Raw genomic sequence first — 15,895 nt, 5'->3', positions numbered from 1 at the left:
TACGGATGACCAATGAAGAAGAATGACCAAACTAAATGCGTTACGTGTAAGACACTGTTCTTCACCAGCTCACTGTACTGTACAGCTAGGATAAATGACTTCAAGAATACGGAAAGATTTATTTAGAGGTGCTACAAAGTCTCCTGAATTATGATAGTAATGAGGGTTTAAAATATCAACCATAAACAGTGCAGACAGGACACTGTCACAAACATGGAAATTTCTACATCAGGGATCAGCGACATTTTAAAGATAAGCGGCAATTTTCTGAAACATTCTTAGAAAAAAACAGTTTGGAGAACATTATTTAATTCAGCCAATGCCAGAGACAGATTTTACACCAACTTACCTGTACTGATGCATATAATTTTATTACTGTATTTAATTAGTACAAGTTAACAATACACAATAAGACTTTTACCCCTACATCAAGAAAACCTGATTTTCCATTATGATCTTAGAGATGTTAAAAGATAATTATTTACAGTTTCCATTAAAATAAAAGCAGGTAAAAGAAATTCTGTAACATAAATAATTATTTTAGATATTACGGTTGAAGAGCCGAGTTATTAGCAATCGTCCTTCGTATTCAGGAGGTCCCAGGTTTAAATCTCGGCCCAGAGACCAGCTATCCTGACAGGATTTTCGTGGTTTTCCTCATTCCCTCCAGCCAAATGCTGAGATAGCACCTTGAATTAGGCCACAACCATTTCCTTCTACATCCTTTCTGGTTCACTGTTCATTATCATCCCCTCATTCGACGCAATATAGCCGAAGACACCGAAAGTGTAATTAAATAAAATGAAAATAAGAAATTGTATTCATCAAATTCAGTTCTGATCCACATATGACAAAATAAACCAGGACAACTCCAAACATAAAAATGATCTACTGGGAGACCAGAAATCAGACGGACCGATTGTCTATACCCACACAAACAAAAACGACAACACGAACAATACTAGCGCTGAAGTTAGTTCAAGTTGCATCTTCCTACACCTGTACGGGAGAGACAACGGACTGATTATGCGGTACTTGCTTCAAACGAAATCTCATCTCCCGCCTGAGCCGTGTATCGCTTCACTGAATACGCCGCGGCGACAGCAGGAGTATTTATGGGACAGTTGTCACCATCCGGAACAAGGAGCCGGCGCCCTCGATTGTCCAACTCCAGCCAGTTCAGCACTGGACCACAGTTGATTAAGTTTCCAGCTATCTGAGAGAAGCGACTCAGATATTCAGTCAGCAGCGAACGTACACTTTCCTAAAAGTAAGAAGAAAAACTTCGGCCTTTCGTTCAATTTATATTAATTAATTCTACATTGTATTACCTTAAAAAAGTTCAAATATGCATAGCGTGACAGTTATTGTGGATTCATCAAAATTTGGCCTTTGACCTTTTAGTGGGCATTGTGCCTGACGCCCTTCTAGCACACAATATCAACACGGTGGATTGTTCCGTGTGGTTCCACGGCTAAATGGGGATTCTCTCCACGGGGCCGTCTCATCTGGTCACTTTTATGCACTGAATGACGGGTAGGCATTCACATAAAATGCCTGTTCTATTTTTTTTAACAATTTTAGTCAAAAATGTACATACATCAAAATAATAGTGTCCATATTTATTTAAAAAAAAATAGTCAAAAAAATTGCTAATCCTTATAAGCATATTTCATATTATATACACTTCAACACATCCTTTTACCTAATTAACAGAGCCAACAAATAAAAAATGTTCCATATGAATCCCACAGCGTAAACGTCATAACCGAGATACCATCATGACTTGAACAGAGTAAAAATCACTTACTACTGGTGGTTAAGCATGGCAGTACCTACTGATACTCAAACAACCCCCCCAACAACAACAGCAGGATGTGGTCAAAGTCAGTCTTCCTGTTATGAAAGTGCGCTATCACATTAAGGTTCTCGATCCGGAAGGCGTCCGTTAGAAACTGGTTTTCATTTGAATACAGCAACATATTTTAGTAAACATTTTGGTTTCTGGAGTGCTCGCTCGGGCACGTCGCTCGAATAAAGAAAATAAGACGTGCAAGTCGAAGTCTGGCGAAGAAAATCAATCTAAGAAAAATTCAATCTATGACTAAAAACTGAATTTGACTCAGGACTGTACCCAATGGCTGGCTTTAGTATTAGTGCAGTATTAAGCCTTCATATTCTTATTTCCCAGATAATAAGTCAGTCAGTCAGTTAGTTAGTTAGTTAAAGTACCGAAAGATGTGAAAAACACTTTGAGATCACAACAGACGACGGCGGCGCCGACTTCATTCGATATTTTACGAATGAAACATTTTATCTCGCAAATCAAAATGTGGTTTCAGACAAATTTTATAGACGTGAACAAAGTGAAATTCATGCTGCTTATGTTTCTTTCATACGCTGACAAACTTCAAAATAAATCTGATTATTTAATGTCAAAAATATGGTGAGCTATAAAAAACAGCAGCCAAAATAATGAGAACACGATGACAATTTCTTCTAATGGAATGGACAAGAACACAAATAACTTTCCCTTACTTGAATACCTAACCTGAATATAAAATTAAACATGGCACGTACATAACTAACATAACCTCCTGTTCGTCTAGTTACATATACATATCAAAACAAAAACGTTCCAGGCAGACTTCGATGTTTAAAAATATTTCAAAATAATTTTAAAGTAAAGAATACCTGAACAGATGTTCCAGTGCTACATTTCTTTCTTGAGAACAGAAAATCAGTTTCAAAACATTACTCCCCCTCACCTCTTGTTTGTCTCCTGGTATATTGTCTTCCGGCGGAAGCTCCTGAAGTCCCGAGAACTTGCGATCATATATGCAGCGATGCAGCTGTTGATCTAGCATACAAAAGTTCTCGTATGACCTCCTCAGCACCCAAGTTTTACCTTGTGAGGTCACGGCTACATGCCACCACTTGTTTTCGGAGTCCTCGCATGCCAGCGGCTTGAGTTCCTCGTCATACAGACAAACCTAATGGTACAGACCACAATAAGACGGTTGTTACTACAGCGTCCATCAATCAAAACAACAAATCTCTCATCTATCCTTCCATTTATTAACCCATTATCCCATTAATTCAATCCTGCAGCAACGCAGATCAAATTGGTCAACTACAAACTTTCTGCGGTATGATTCGGGCATCAATTTTTAAAACTCTTCTTTAATTTTACTGGGCATAAATTCAAAATTCTCTTATGCCTTGAGACAAATTACTGCACAAAAATTTGGATGATAACGTAAAAGATTTTCTGTTGAAAAACCACTTCCACTTATTGCACTATCCGCTTCATTTCCAAATGTATTTGATTCAACCACGATAACATTCTATGGTTGTATCAACAGGATAAAAATGCATTCACTGCTCAAGTTGAAGGTCACTGTAACATCCCAACTCTCATAACATCGTTTTTACACTACATGTTGAAATTGTACAACTTCCTAAAAATTACGTAATCTTTGAAACTACGTGAATTTTGAGAATTTTTCATCTCTAAAGATTTAAAGATAATCAAAATAACGAACTTTACAAAAGTTTCCAAACTTCAGAGTATCCTAAAATAATAAAGAATATTCGTATAAAAATGCTCGAAATCACTCAGAATACGGAAAGTAACAATTCTTGATAATTTTTCAACTTCTTAAAAGTTTAAAATAATAAATTTAGGACGTTACAGAAGATTCTAAGTTTAAAAAAATTAAAAACATTTACATTTTTTCAAATTATTAAATTTCAATTCCTCTTCTACTGTCACGTTATGTTGGCATTAATTACGCTGTGTGTAATTTGGCAGGGTAAACACGGGTAGGACCGAGTCGGTACGATGTATTTTATTTTACAACAGGTTTCGTCAGATTTGCACAGGTCTCGACAGGCTTATACACCTCTCCACAGGCTTTGACTCCTCTGGAAGGTTTAGGTTTCACTGATTCAGACACCATTAATCAGTTCTCGACTGGTTGCCACAGGTTTACACAGATCTGGGACAGATTTCAATAAGTTAGGTTATCTTTGGTTAGCAAACGTGTATGTGCATCTATACCTTAACAACGACAATCCCGCTACCCTTACCCCACCTCAGGACTTTAAGCAAGCGTCTCGTTCGTAATAAAGCCTGCAGAAATTTAAAAAAAAAATGTCTTCACGGTGTTAACACATGGCACAACGTGAGTACACAATTTCATAAAAATTATTATACAAATTATTTAAATACCACTAAAACCGCCCGTCCACTGAACGCTCCAGTTCAGAGAATTACTACTCCACCTCACGACTTTGAGAAAGCTTGTCTTTCGTATAAAAGACTGCAGAAATTTAGAAAATATTTCTCTACACTCAGCACCCATGGCATAACATCAATATAAAATTTAATCGAAATTATTACACAAATTATTTACATAATATTAAAATGAATGTCCACCATTACGCGCCTGACCGGAGCACTATATTATTATAATTATCCCATCTATTCACCACTTTATGGGGTATTTATTATTATTATTAACCAACGCAAAAAACTCGCATATAAAAATTATAAAACTCACATACCTTTGCAAAACAGACGCTGAAAGGTTATAACGTGAACAAATATTCCACAAACGTTGTATGGAGTTCCATGCACACTGGTCTCAATTTTTGTTTCCACGTATCGAAATAAAGTATAAAAACAAAAATTAAAGTCATGCATATAATTATCGTCTGTATTTATTCCCATCCAATAAAGAAATGAATACGATTACTTACACCGCAGTGTCATATACGATATCACATCGGAGTCATAACAACTGTGCAATGTTGCAGACAATTCTCTTGCCTTATCAACGTAACAATTTTATCACACACTGCCACAAGCCCCCTAAGGAAAATGATCGATACGAGAATCCACCCGTTATAAACCGCAAGTAATTTAACTTTTGATAACCCCGATGGCACGGAGAGTGTTCAAGGTACATCACCTTATCTTGTAGGTTAATGCCCGCTTCCAGTACATTGATATAAGTGCAAAATCATCTTTCATACACTATAAAATAATGCAGATTATGTAAGATGCATTAATCCTACACTGTTCATGGACACATTACACCCACAATGAATCCTCGATCAACACACAGTGAGAACCGATGAGAATTAAACGCACAAATATGTAAGTTGCAATGTAATAAACACGTTCGCTTTTAATCGTGTCAGTGGTCACTGCTACTTGTAGTCAACACTTCTTGCACCTATCAAACTCAGGAAAGCAACAATACACTACTCCATACTACATACGAACTGGACGCCGCGACACGCGACAGGAAGTATCTTCGCTGAGACACGATATGAAACTGAACGAGCAGAAATTACCACAATCAACCACGTTTTACCATATCGAACAGCGATCTGGGATGCACGGGATTACTGAAGTTGTAGCACACGTTTACTGAGAATACCGTAAGATGGCAATGATATCGCCTACATACCAAATACACGAGACAGGATACGTACAGCGTACTTGAGGAAGGCGTCGTAGCTCTGAACCTTTTGTCTCGCAATCTGTGAAGATCGTCGCATAATTTAAAATTAAAATGCAATTTATAATCAATTTTGGTGTGTAACTGATTTTTTTAAGGAAGTTATGCAAAATGTCCACAGTTGACCTGAACCTTCTTTTATGCGTGAGGAAGTGACATCTCACGCATTTTCAGTCACACTAGCAGGAGATGCTGTTTACTTCGAGTTCATGTGGGTGGCTGTTGTGACATATCGTGGTAGAAACCACGGGCTGTCAAGCGAGCACTCTATGACGCAACTCGTGGTTTGATTTTGTCCATTCCACGTTTAAAATGGCTTTCACTGACTAAACCTCCCACCATATATCCTACTTGTTGCCTGTTGTCAAATGTGTCTGTCCGTGACAGCTGTAGTTAGCTGCTAGATTACGAATAGGTCCCACACCACGGGTGGACACAAACTGATCTTTTAAATTTGATTATTTTCTTCTTCAAGAGACATATTAGTATCTATGAAATAGGAATAGGCATATACCTGAAATGGTCCCAGTTCAACTTGTTCATAGTGGAAGTGAGCACACTCGTCTAGTTTTGGAAAACGTGATCTGCCATCTGCAGGGGAACTTGAAGAGGCCGGAGCTGTTAGTCGCTGAATGCGGATACTGCCACCACGTGAAGACTCCATCTCTGTCGCTGTACAAAGTCCACTCTGCAAATACGACGACCACCATAAGAGTCTACAAACTATTACTGTGATCCTCAAGTATGGTCATTACCTGACTTTTACGAGTAACATAAAAATGTCAGAAACAGATTTAAAGTACAATTAAGACTCATTTTAACCTTAGAATTTCTTTTATTCTCTATGGAAATCCTAAATAAAAACCTTCATACCTAATGTTATTTTATGTACGCAATGTCTGAACTCCTTGTCACTTTCAGGCCCAGAAGCAGATTTTTAATATATTCTTTGACAAACTTCTGGTCAAGCTTAATGTCTATTCTTGTGATTTTTTTTATTTGGTGTTCTGTCTGACAACAGGTCCATATGAACAGGATCCTTCCATCCTTTTCTCGGACTGGGACCTGTTCATATACGTTCTTGGCAGATGATCCAGAAGTGGTTTGCCATTGCCTTCTTCTGTGTGTGAATGGAGTAATTGTTGGGATGCCACGGAGGAAAACTCCGTGTTGCCTAGACCACGGCCTTGCCCAACACAAGTTGTAAATTCGGGCACCGCCGGGAATCGAACCCGAGACCCCAGGATTACAAGGCCAGCGTTCTAACCGCTAGACCACCGCGGCATTCCAAGGTCTCTGTAAGATGAAAGAAATCAGATTCCACTTCATCCAGCTTCAATTTACTTACGTAATTTCCAATGACAATATGTTTTCTTAACTAATTAAATGGTTCAGTAATTATAAATGGTTAAAAGGTAAACTTTCCCTTGTTGCCAAACCACGCATGGAGGTGAGTGGTTAGTTCATACTCCAGTCGCTTTATCCCCAGAAATGACATCCGGTGCAAACCGAAGCCCACAAACACAAAAATTAAAATAATAATTTCATCTGTTGTATTGTATGGGTCTGAAACCTGGTCTCTCATGTGAAGGAAGAACACAGACTGAGGGTGTTTGAGAACTGGGTGCTGAGGAGAATATTTCGACGTAGGAGGATTGAAGTGGCAGGAGACTATACCCTTCACCAAATATTAGGGTCATCAAATCAAAGACAAAAAGATGGACAAAGCATGTAGCATGCACAGGGAGTTGAGAAACAAGTACAAAATTTTGGCTGCAAAGCCAAAAGGGAAGAGATAACTTGGAAGACACAGGCATAGACGGACGGTTCACCTTAAAATGGATCTTTCAGAAGCAGGGTTTGGGGGTATAGTTTGAATCCACCAGGCTCTAGTGAACACGACAATGAACCTTCAGATTACATTTTAAGGTGTGGGAAAGTTCTCGACTATCAGACTGTGTTACTGGCTTCTCAGGAAGGAATCAGTTCTGTGGAGTTAGTTACGATAAATTCAAATGTTTGGAGTTATCAGAATTTAAATACAGGCCACTCAACAGTCATTTATTTATATATAAAAAGACGACATCTTGTTAGTTTAACTTTCTTATTTCATTAATAACTCAAGCGCCTAAAATTAAATGGCAGCTGTCTTCACACCAACAAGCTTGAAATGACACACAGCGTTGGCTGCCCTCAAGGAATTCAGTTAAAAAAAGGAATGCAAGCTGATCAACAGCTTGCGAACATGTAATGTTTTTTTTATTCTTACACATTTGTTTGTGGGATAAGATTACGCAGTGCACAGCAATTCACAGATGAAATGGCATAAAAGGTTTTTTACACGCTCCAGTTAAAGTTATAATGACAATCATGCAACACTTGTTCTTCCTGTTAAGATAAATTGCACAACAGATACTTTCTTCTACCAACTTATTTGTAAAAATAAACACAGCTGTACTTCCTTCAATTTAAAAAAAAAGATTCTGTTCTTGTAGTGACAGATACTCGGTCCCCTGATAAACCGTATTGAATTCTGAGTTCATTAAATTCAATTGTTACTATTTTTAAAATTCCTGCACACTGTTAAAATGTGCATTTAAATACTGCTGTTGTGCTCGTCCTGTGGTGATATTTTTTAAATTCCCATTTAAATTTTGCTCTAAAATACTTTATTTATCATAACTTTTGAACTATGAGATATAATTATGAATTTTTCACTGAAATCCTCTTAAAAGATGGTTTTGTAATCTTACCTTATAAGATGAGCACCCTGTGTGTGAGCAATGGGAGCAAGTGGATTAGAAGTCGAGTTTCGTATGGAAGTCCTTGAAACATCCATCCATACACAACCCTACCTCACACTCACTACACCAATAGATAGTGTCTCTCCTTTTCCCGCGTTTCCTGCACACCACACATCTTTTTTGAGGCGTTGCCTTTTTTCCGGTGGCAGGAATACGGTCCGGGAAATGTCGTTCTACGAGTCTTTTGGGTGGCGGATCAATTGACGGACGGCCGTGTACAGGTCGAGGAACACCAGAACCGTGTTTTTCCACGAGGCCTTGTGCTAATAAAATTCTGAATCTTAGTGTGTCTATGTTTTTGTTATTAGGGAGAGAGCGGTACATGACCATCGCATTATGTATTGCTACATTGAGTAGTCTCTTGAATAATGTCATGTACCACTTTTTCCCTCTTTTTAGCTCCAGTAAGTACGGCTGTAGCATCTGATCTTTCAGATCCACTCCCAGCATGTTTTTGTTATAGTCGCGAACAACCACAGGCTTTGTTTGTTCTTGCTTGGCTGTGTTTACGGTCACACACATATCATCTTTGTGGTATGTAGATATCATGGTGACTCGCCTCTTATCTTGCCACGCGAGAACTGCCACATCGCCAGAGTGTCGACCACAGTGCTCTCCTTTGTTCAATTTCTTATTCTTCACTGCAGGAGGGACATTTTTCCAGTTGGCACGTAAAGTTCCAACACAGTCTGTTTTTTTTGACTTTATGAACCGTGCCAAATCCGGTGAATTATAAAAATTGTCCATCCACACTGTGTGTCCACGACCAAAAAGAGGTTCCAACAGTTTGACTGCAATTGCTGCAGTTTTGTTTGTTTCTGCAGTCACAAACTGATTCGATATTTCCATCCCTCGTCCAGTATAAATGAGAAAAGACCACACATAGCCAGAGCTAGACTCGCAGAGTTCATACGTTTTGATTCCAAATTTTGCAGCCTTGAGTGGTAGGTACTGTCTGAAGGACAAACGACCTTTCCATAGAGTCAAGGACTCGTCTATCGAAATGTTCTGGTTCGGGAGATACAGATTTTGAAACTTGTTATTTAGGTGCCGAATGACTGGATAAATTTTGAAAAGTTTGGGAGGTCCTTGATATTCATTTTGCTTACTATTATCTGAAAAATGCATAAATTTGTTTATTAGCTCTAGTCTTTCCAGAGATAAAGTCTCAGAAAAAAAGGGAGTGAAAAGCAGCCGGTTTTTTGAATAGTACGATCGAAGTGTAGGCTTTTGAACAATGCCCATCACCATAAATACAGCCAAAACCACGTAAATTTCGTCCAGTGTAACATCTTGCCACTTCCTAATCCTAGAGTGAAATGAGAGAGGATGGGCACTTTTAGAAATTTCCTCCTGAGCATACCTGTTGGTTTCATCTACAATGAGCTGTACAAGAGCTATATCGAAAATGTTTTCGAATGAACTCACGACATCTAGTCCAGCAGTGTCGAACTGGGGACCATATACATTACAAAATGTTTCTCGTGATGCAGGAAATGAACCTATATGTTCCCACACAAACTTACTGGACACCCCTCCCAATCCTGCGTGTACGATTTCTTCCTGTATTTCGTCACTCTCACTATCACTAATCACGTGAGTTCCAGGATTCACAAATTGTGTGTAATCAATGTCAAATACACTATCGTCGTCCGAACTATATTCACTTACACTTTCGTCTTCTAAAACTTCATTTAAAACTTGCATTTCTTCAAGCTCCATGCGCGCACGACTTGTTGAAGGGCCAGCCATGATGCCTATGAGGTCAGGCATTTATATTTAGACTCCCAGGCATGGCTTGCTGGAATGTAGCGTTCTTGCACAGCTGCAGCGTTGCCGCTACATAAACAGAGAACTCGCTGGAATGCAGCGTTGCCGCTACATGGACAGAGAGCTCATTCTTTTCACAACAGGCCAGTCACTAGAAACCTCATCGCGCAGGCGTTATTCGTTCCATACTTATGGCCTGTAGAAACAAATGAAGATAAACGTTCCTAAACTCATGCTAAGAACGGATCCTCAGTGACCCAATAATCGATTTATCGCGCTGTCCTCAATGTCTGTGCCAATGCCAATCTGATGTGCAAATTTTTGTGCAAAAATATGTACGTCGCTTATCGCAAATTCATGAAAAATATTAAACGACTATAAAAATGTATGCCAAGAGTTTCCATGCTTCAATTATCTGCTTTTACCTAGCCAGGCTAATGGAACAAATAAATACACTACGTTTAAGAACAAATTCAAACTTGACGGTGGGTTGTTGTGCCGTGTAGTTTTGCAGAAGTTTAAATCGTGTGGATAAACATGTTTTAGGCACCCTGAGGCTGAAAACATTGTTTTTCATCATACCACACTAGCATGAACTGTCCTGATACATCATTTGAGTTTGTTTTGTTCATATTCTTCATGAGTTTCAAACGTACACGTGTGTGCCTTACAAATACGAATGTTATAATTTAAAAATTAATTGTCGTTTGTATGAATATTGGAACACGGTGATTTAACAAAAACATTCCTTTATTAGTAGTAAACGTGGGGCAACATCCCAGAATACAGTCATCGACATATCTGTCTCACACTGAAGTGTGACAACACCAAAACCATAAACCACAAAAGACATCCAAAGCACGTAAACTTTTGTTAAAACACGTAGTGGTGAGTTATGAGCGAGTTACCTAAAACAATTTATCACACATACCATTTTTCGTTTTTACAGTGGGCTAAGACCATGTATCTGTGGAACTGGGCTGTCAATCCCGCAGAGGTGCACGAGAAAACGAAATGACCTTGGGAAAAACCTGTCCGAAGTGCCACTTTGTCCGGTACAAATCCAACGCGGACAGCCCTGGGGTGAAACCCAGGCCTCCGCGGTGACAAGATTTCTACCTGCCCGTACTATGGCATGGCCGGCACACAGAATTACTAATTTTAATTCAGGGGACCAAAAACAGCAATGTGGGAATGAATTGTTGCTAGTTAATAGTACGGTGGTCTAGCGGTTAGAACGCTGGCCTTGTAATCCTGGGGTCTCGGGTTCGATTCCCGGCGGTGCCCGAATTCATAACTTGTGTAGGGCAAGGCCATGGTCTAGGCAACACGGAGTTTTCCTCCGTGGCATCCCAACAATTACTCCATTCACACACAGAAGAAGGCAATGGCAAACCACTTCTGGATCATCTGCCAAGAACGTATATGAACAGGTCCCAGTCCGAGAAAAGGATGGAAGGATCCTGTTCATATGGACCTGTCCTCAGACAGAACACTAAATAATAATAAGATGAGGTGGTCTAGCGGTTAGAACGCTGGCCTTGTAATCCTGGGGTCTCGGGTTCGATTCCTGGCGGTGCCCGAATTTATAACTTGTGTTGGGCAAGGCCGTGGTCTAGGCAACACGGAGTTTTCCTCCGTGGCATCCCAACAATTACTCCATTCACACACAGAAGAAGGCAATGGCAAACCACTTCTGGATCATCTGCCAAGAACGTATATGAACAGGTCCCAGTCCGAGAAAAGGATGGAAGGATCCTGTTCATATGGACCTGTCGTCAGACAGAATACTAAATAAATATAATAATAGTACGGTAATTGTGAGCGGTGACTGGATCTCATACTGTTTTCGAGAACATATCCAGCATTTACTTATCAAGTCTGAGGCTTTCCCCATGAAAAATGGAATATATCAAAAAAATTTACAGATATTTTTGGAAGTCCCCAACTTCAGAGGTTTACGCTACTCAAACGGAGAGATTTATTCGGCGTGTAAACTTTTGCAATTCCGGGCAGCTTCGTAAAGCAGAAGGCCGGGGAAGGAAAGGATTTAATTACCCCATAACAGTCCCAAGCAGCATCCCTGCATCCACTCAGCACACGCCTCATGAGTGGAAGTCACAGCAGGCAGCGAGCATGATAAGACGCTCCATCACTTCCGTCTTCCGGACTTAACACACATTAAAAGATTCTCACCACATTAAGCAGCAATGCTGCCACAACTACGAAAATAAATTAATATCCACAGTCACACGTGGAAGCTCCTGATTATTATTTTGGCCCACTCTTCGCCACTCCAAGAACTGATATAATTAAAAATCTGTGTTGGGGAATGTTACATTTCCAAATCAAACTGCCAGGAAAAGAAAGCTTAATTAATAAAATAAAATTTTGGGGGGGGGGGCAATAGCAACATGCAGTGTACAGGGGACGGGAATTCTGGGTCACACCATTTTCAATTCAGACCCTTAGTCTTCATTAAAATAAAAAGCCCACTATAAGACACTCAGATACAACCCAGTAATCACTACAAAGCAGATCCGACATTCATCTACAGTCGAGATGACCTCGTAAATAAAACTTCCGCCCGTGAGGTTCATCCAATAAGGTCACAGCGATCCTCGATCCGTCCGCCACACGCCCTGCCCCCATACTGACTGTTCGGATCCCGTACGAATCCTGATTCCCGACGGGCGGGCGGGCATCCCTGACCCGTCCGAGACCCGAGACGTAGCGGATGACGGGAGACCCGGACATCGATCGGGCACTCGAACCACCTCGACACTGCAGCTGAAGTAGCAGCACTGTACGGCGGGGCGCATCGCCTAGACGGGGCGGCAAACTGCACTGTTTTCACGACGGGAAATTTCTAGTTCTTATCTAGACTCGGAGGCTGCCTTTATACTCAGTCCCTCCAACAACGCGTTTAAAATTCATAGCCTTGTGTGTGTAAAATGGGGTTAAGACGTACAGATCCTGAACTTACGGTTCCATGACAAAACCGCACACTTAAAAATGCCCATATTCACAATACTATAAGTAATCAGAAGCGTTAACTGGTTACCGTAGTAAACCGACGTTTCGGGATCAAATTCAATAAAATATTCTCGGGCAATCGGCCGCGTTAATTTTTTTACCGTAGTACACAATCCGTGGTAAACCGACGTTTCGGGAAAATGTTCAATACAATCTTCTCGGGCAATCAGCCGCGTTAACTTGTTACCGTAGTAAACCGACGTTTCGGGATCAAATTCAATAAAATATTCTCGGGCAATCGGCCGCGTTAATTTTTTTACCGTAGTACACAATCCGTTGTAAACCGACGTTTCGGGAAAATGTTCAATACAATCTTCTCGGGCAATCAGCCGCGTTAACTGGTTACCGTAGTAAACCGACGTTTCGGGAACAAACCCTGAAGATGGGGACAGAGTTTGTTCCCGAAACGTCTTTTTACTACAATAACAATCAGCTGCGTTAACTGGTTACCATAGTAAACCGACGTTTCGGGATCAAATTCAATAAAATCTTCTCGGTCAACAACCGCGTTAACCTTTATCTTACTAGCGTCTGGGAACGTAAGTTGTGTAGTCAGCCCTACGAACATTCCCGGTGCGGATCTCAAAACTTGCAACATTGTAAGAAGACTTGGCTACATCTTTTGGCCTATTTTAGGGGCTGCACAAATTGAAACATTTTCTCTGGGGTTTTGGCAAGGTCAGCCTGAGCTGGGGACCCGGGAACTGTAACCATAAACAGCAATAAACATTGTTATTGTCAAGTGGGTTTTGGCTTCGTTTTCAGATCCCTTATTCAAAGCTTCTCACATTCCTCGGCATGATGGGTGAGAAATATTTTGTGCATCCACTGAAGTAGGGGAGACAAACTTTTCTGTGTGGTCATTAGTTCACAACTATGTCGAATGAGCTTCCAAAGAACAAAGTAAACTTGCTAAGGCCTATTTAGGCAATTAAGATATTAACTGCATTTTTTTAAAAAAAAAACTATGTATTCTCTGTTCAGTTCGAATAAATATGGCTTTTATTTCGTCAATTTATCATGTTTACTTTAAATAATATTAAAGTTTTCCGTAGAGCGTGCACAAAAGTTTAAAAACCTGCAAAAAATTACCACTTTGCCATTTAAATCCCCGTCGTTCAAAGGTTAACTGGTTACCGTAGTAAACCGACGTTTCGGGAAGATATTCAATAAAATTTTCTCGGGAAATCAGCCGCGTTAACTGGTCACCGTAGTAAAGCCCAAAAGGTGCTGATTGCCGGTGATTTTATTGAATTTATTCCCGAAACGTCTATTTACTACGGTAACCAGTTAACGCGGCTGATTGCCCGAGAAAATTTTATTGAATTTGATCCCGAAACGTCGGTTTACTACGGAATATGTTCCCGAAACGTCGGTGTACTAGGGTAAAAAATTAACGCGGCCGATTGCCCGAGAATATTTTATTGAATTTGATCCCGAAACGTCGGTTTACTACGGAATATGTTCCCGAAACGTCGGTGTATTACGGTAAAAAAATTAACGCTGCCGATTGCCCGAGAATATTTTATTCAATTTGATCCCGAAACGTCGGTTTACTACGGAATATGTTCCCGAAACGTCGGTGTACTACGGTAAAAAATTAACGCGGTTGATTGCCCGAGAATACTTTATTGAATTTGATCCCGAAACGTCGGTTTACTACGGAATATGTTCCCGAAACGTCGGTGTACTACGGTAAAAAATTAACGCTTCTGATTACTTATAGTATTGTGAATATGGGCATTTGTCCGTGTGAGCATTTGTCTGGTCACCGAACTTTTTACATTTCAAAAGTTTCAACCCCACTTTGACCCGGAGCAAAGAACAATATTTGTCTTCGAAAGGTGGATCTTCCATAACGTCTTCGTAACAAATAACAACTGACGTCACCAAAATTTAAAAACAATTCTGTTGTTCGGGGCATGGAACACCCTGTATAAGTAATTATTTAATTTGTTTTCAAGCTAATGTCCATAATCCGCGCAAGCCCCAAAAGTCACAAGACACTCACTCATTCCGCACAGGCGACGTAATCAGACGCACCTGAGTCTGAAATGAACGTCACTTCCCTTCAGCCCAGCGTCTGGCTCCAATGCAGTTTATGAACTCGATTCGTACATACGCCATCCTCACGTCTTTCCACGCCCATTCCGGACCAACTTACAAAATCCGCGTAACACCTTTCTGTATCGCCGTCACTGAGGCGACTAGGAGACCACATCAATAATATAATCGTCTACCCGTTTCTTTCTGTCTTCTGAGAGTTGCTACAAGACATGATGAGAAAGGGGATTTATATTCGCCGCAAGACACCCACAAGTGTACGGTTTAATGCAGTGGTATTCAACCTGGGGTACGCGTACTCCCGGGGGTACGCGGAGACATCTTAGGGGGTACGTGAAATTTAAAAGAAAAATATTATTTTATGATAAACACTGAATAATGAGTAATGTAATTTATTTAATTTATTTTAGATGTAGATTATATACTATGTATAACTTGAATTATACACCAACAACTTTGAGGGTACAAATTTGAAGAGAAATTATATCTGGGGTACGCGAACAAAAAAGATTGAATATCATTGGTCTAGACCAGTGATATTCAACATGGAGTACGCGTACCCCCGGGGGTACGCGAAAACATCTTAGGGGGTACGTGAAATTTTAAAAAAAATATTATTTTATGATAAACACTGAATAATCAGTAATGTAATTTATTTAATTTATTTTAGATGTAGATTATATACTATGT

General features: G+C 39.9%; 1 protein-coding gene across 8 annotated transcripts in view; it reads right to left on the bottom strand.

Annotated features, from left to right (window-relative positions):
- The window catches only part of CdGAPr (GTPase-activating protein CdGAPr), a 95,252-nt gene that overhangs the window by 24,738 nt on the left and 54,619 nt on the right, over positions 1 to 15,895 (bottom strand). For 4 of the 8 annotated variants that reach the window (XM_087340837.1, XM_087340844.1, XM_087340838.1 and 1 more), the window contains 3 exons: positions 6,046 to 6,219; positions 2,769 to 2,993; positions 1,036 to 1,264 (listed from right to left, as the gene is read on the bottom strand). In XM_087340837.1, coding sequence (XP_087196963.1) covers positions 1,036 to 1,264; positions 2,769 to 2,993; positions 6,046 to 6,219 — 628 coding nt within the window. Of the gene's footprint in view, positions 1 to 1,035; positions 1,265 to 1,705; positions 1,806 to 2,768; positions 2,994 to 6,045; positions 6,220 to 6,404; positions 6,563 to 8,284; positions 8,427 to 12,163; positions 12,328 to 15,895 lie in introns of those variants that run through there. The other 4 variants (XM_087340839.1, XM_087340840.1, XM_087340842.1 and 1 more) reach the window with 4 other exon arrangements.

This window comes from Zootermopsis nevadensis, unplaced genomic scaffold, assembly GCF_977971745.1.
Source record: "Zootermopsis nevadensis isolate Lab colony 2312 unplaced genomic scaffold, Znev_1.0 Znev_ptg000061l, whole genome shotgun sequence".
NCBI lineage: Eukaryota > Metazoa > Arthropoda > Insecta > Blattodea > Termopsidae > Zootermopsis > Zootermopsis nevadensis.
The sequence above is the reverse complement of the archived record's forward strand: the minus strand, read 5'-3'. Positions and strand labels throughout refer to the sequence as shown.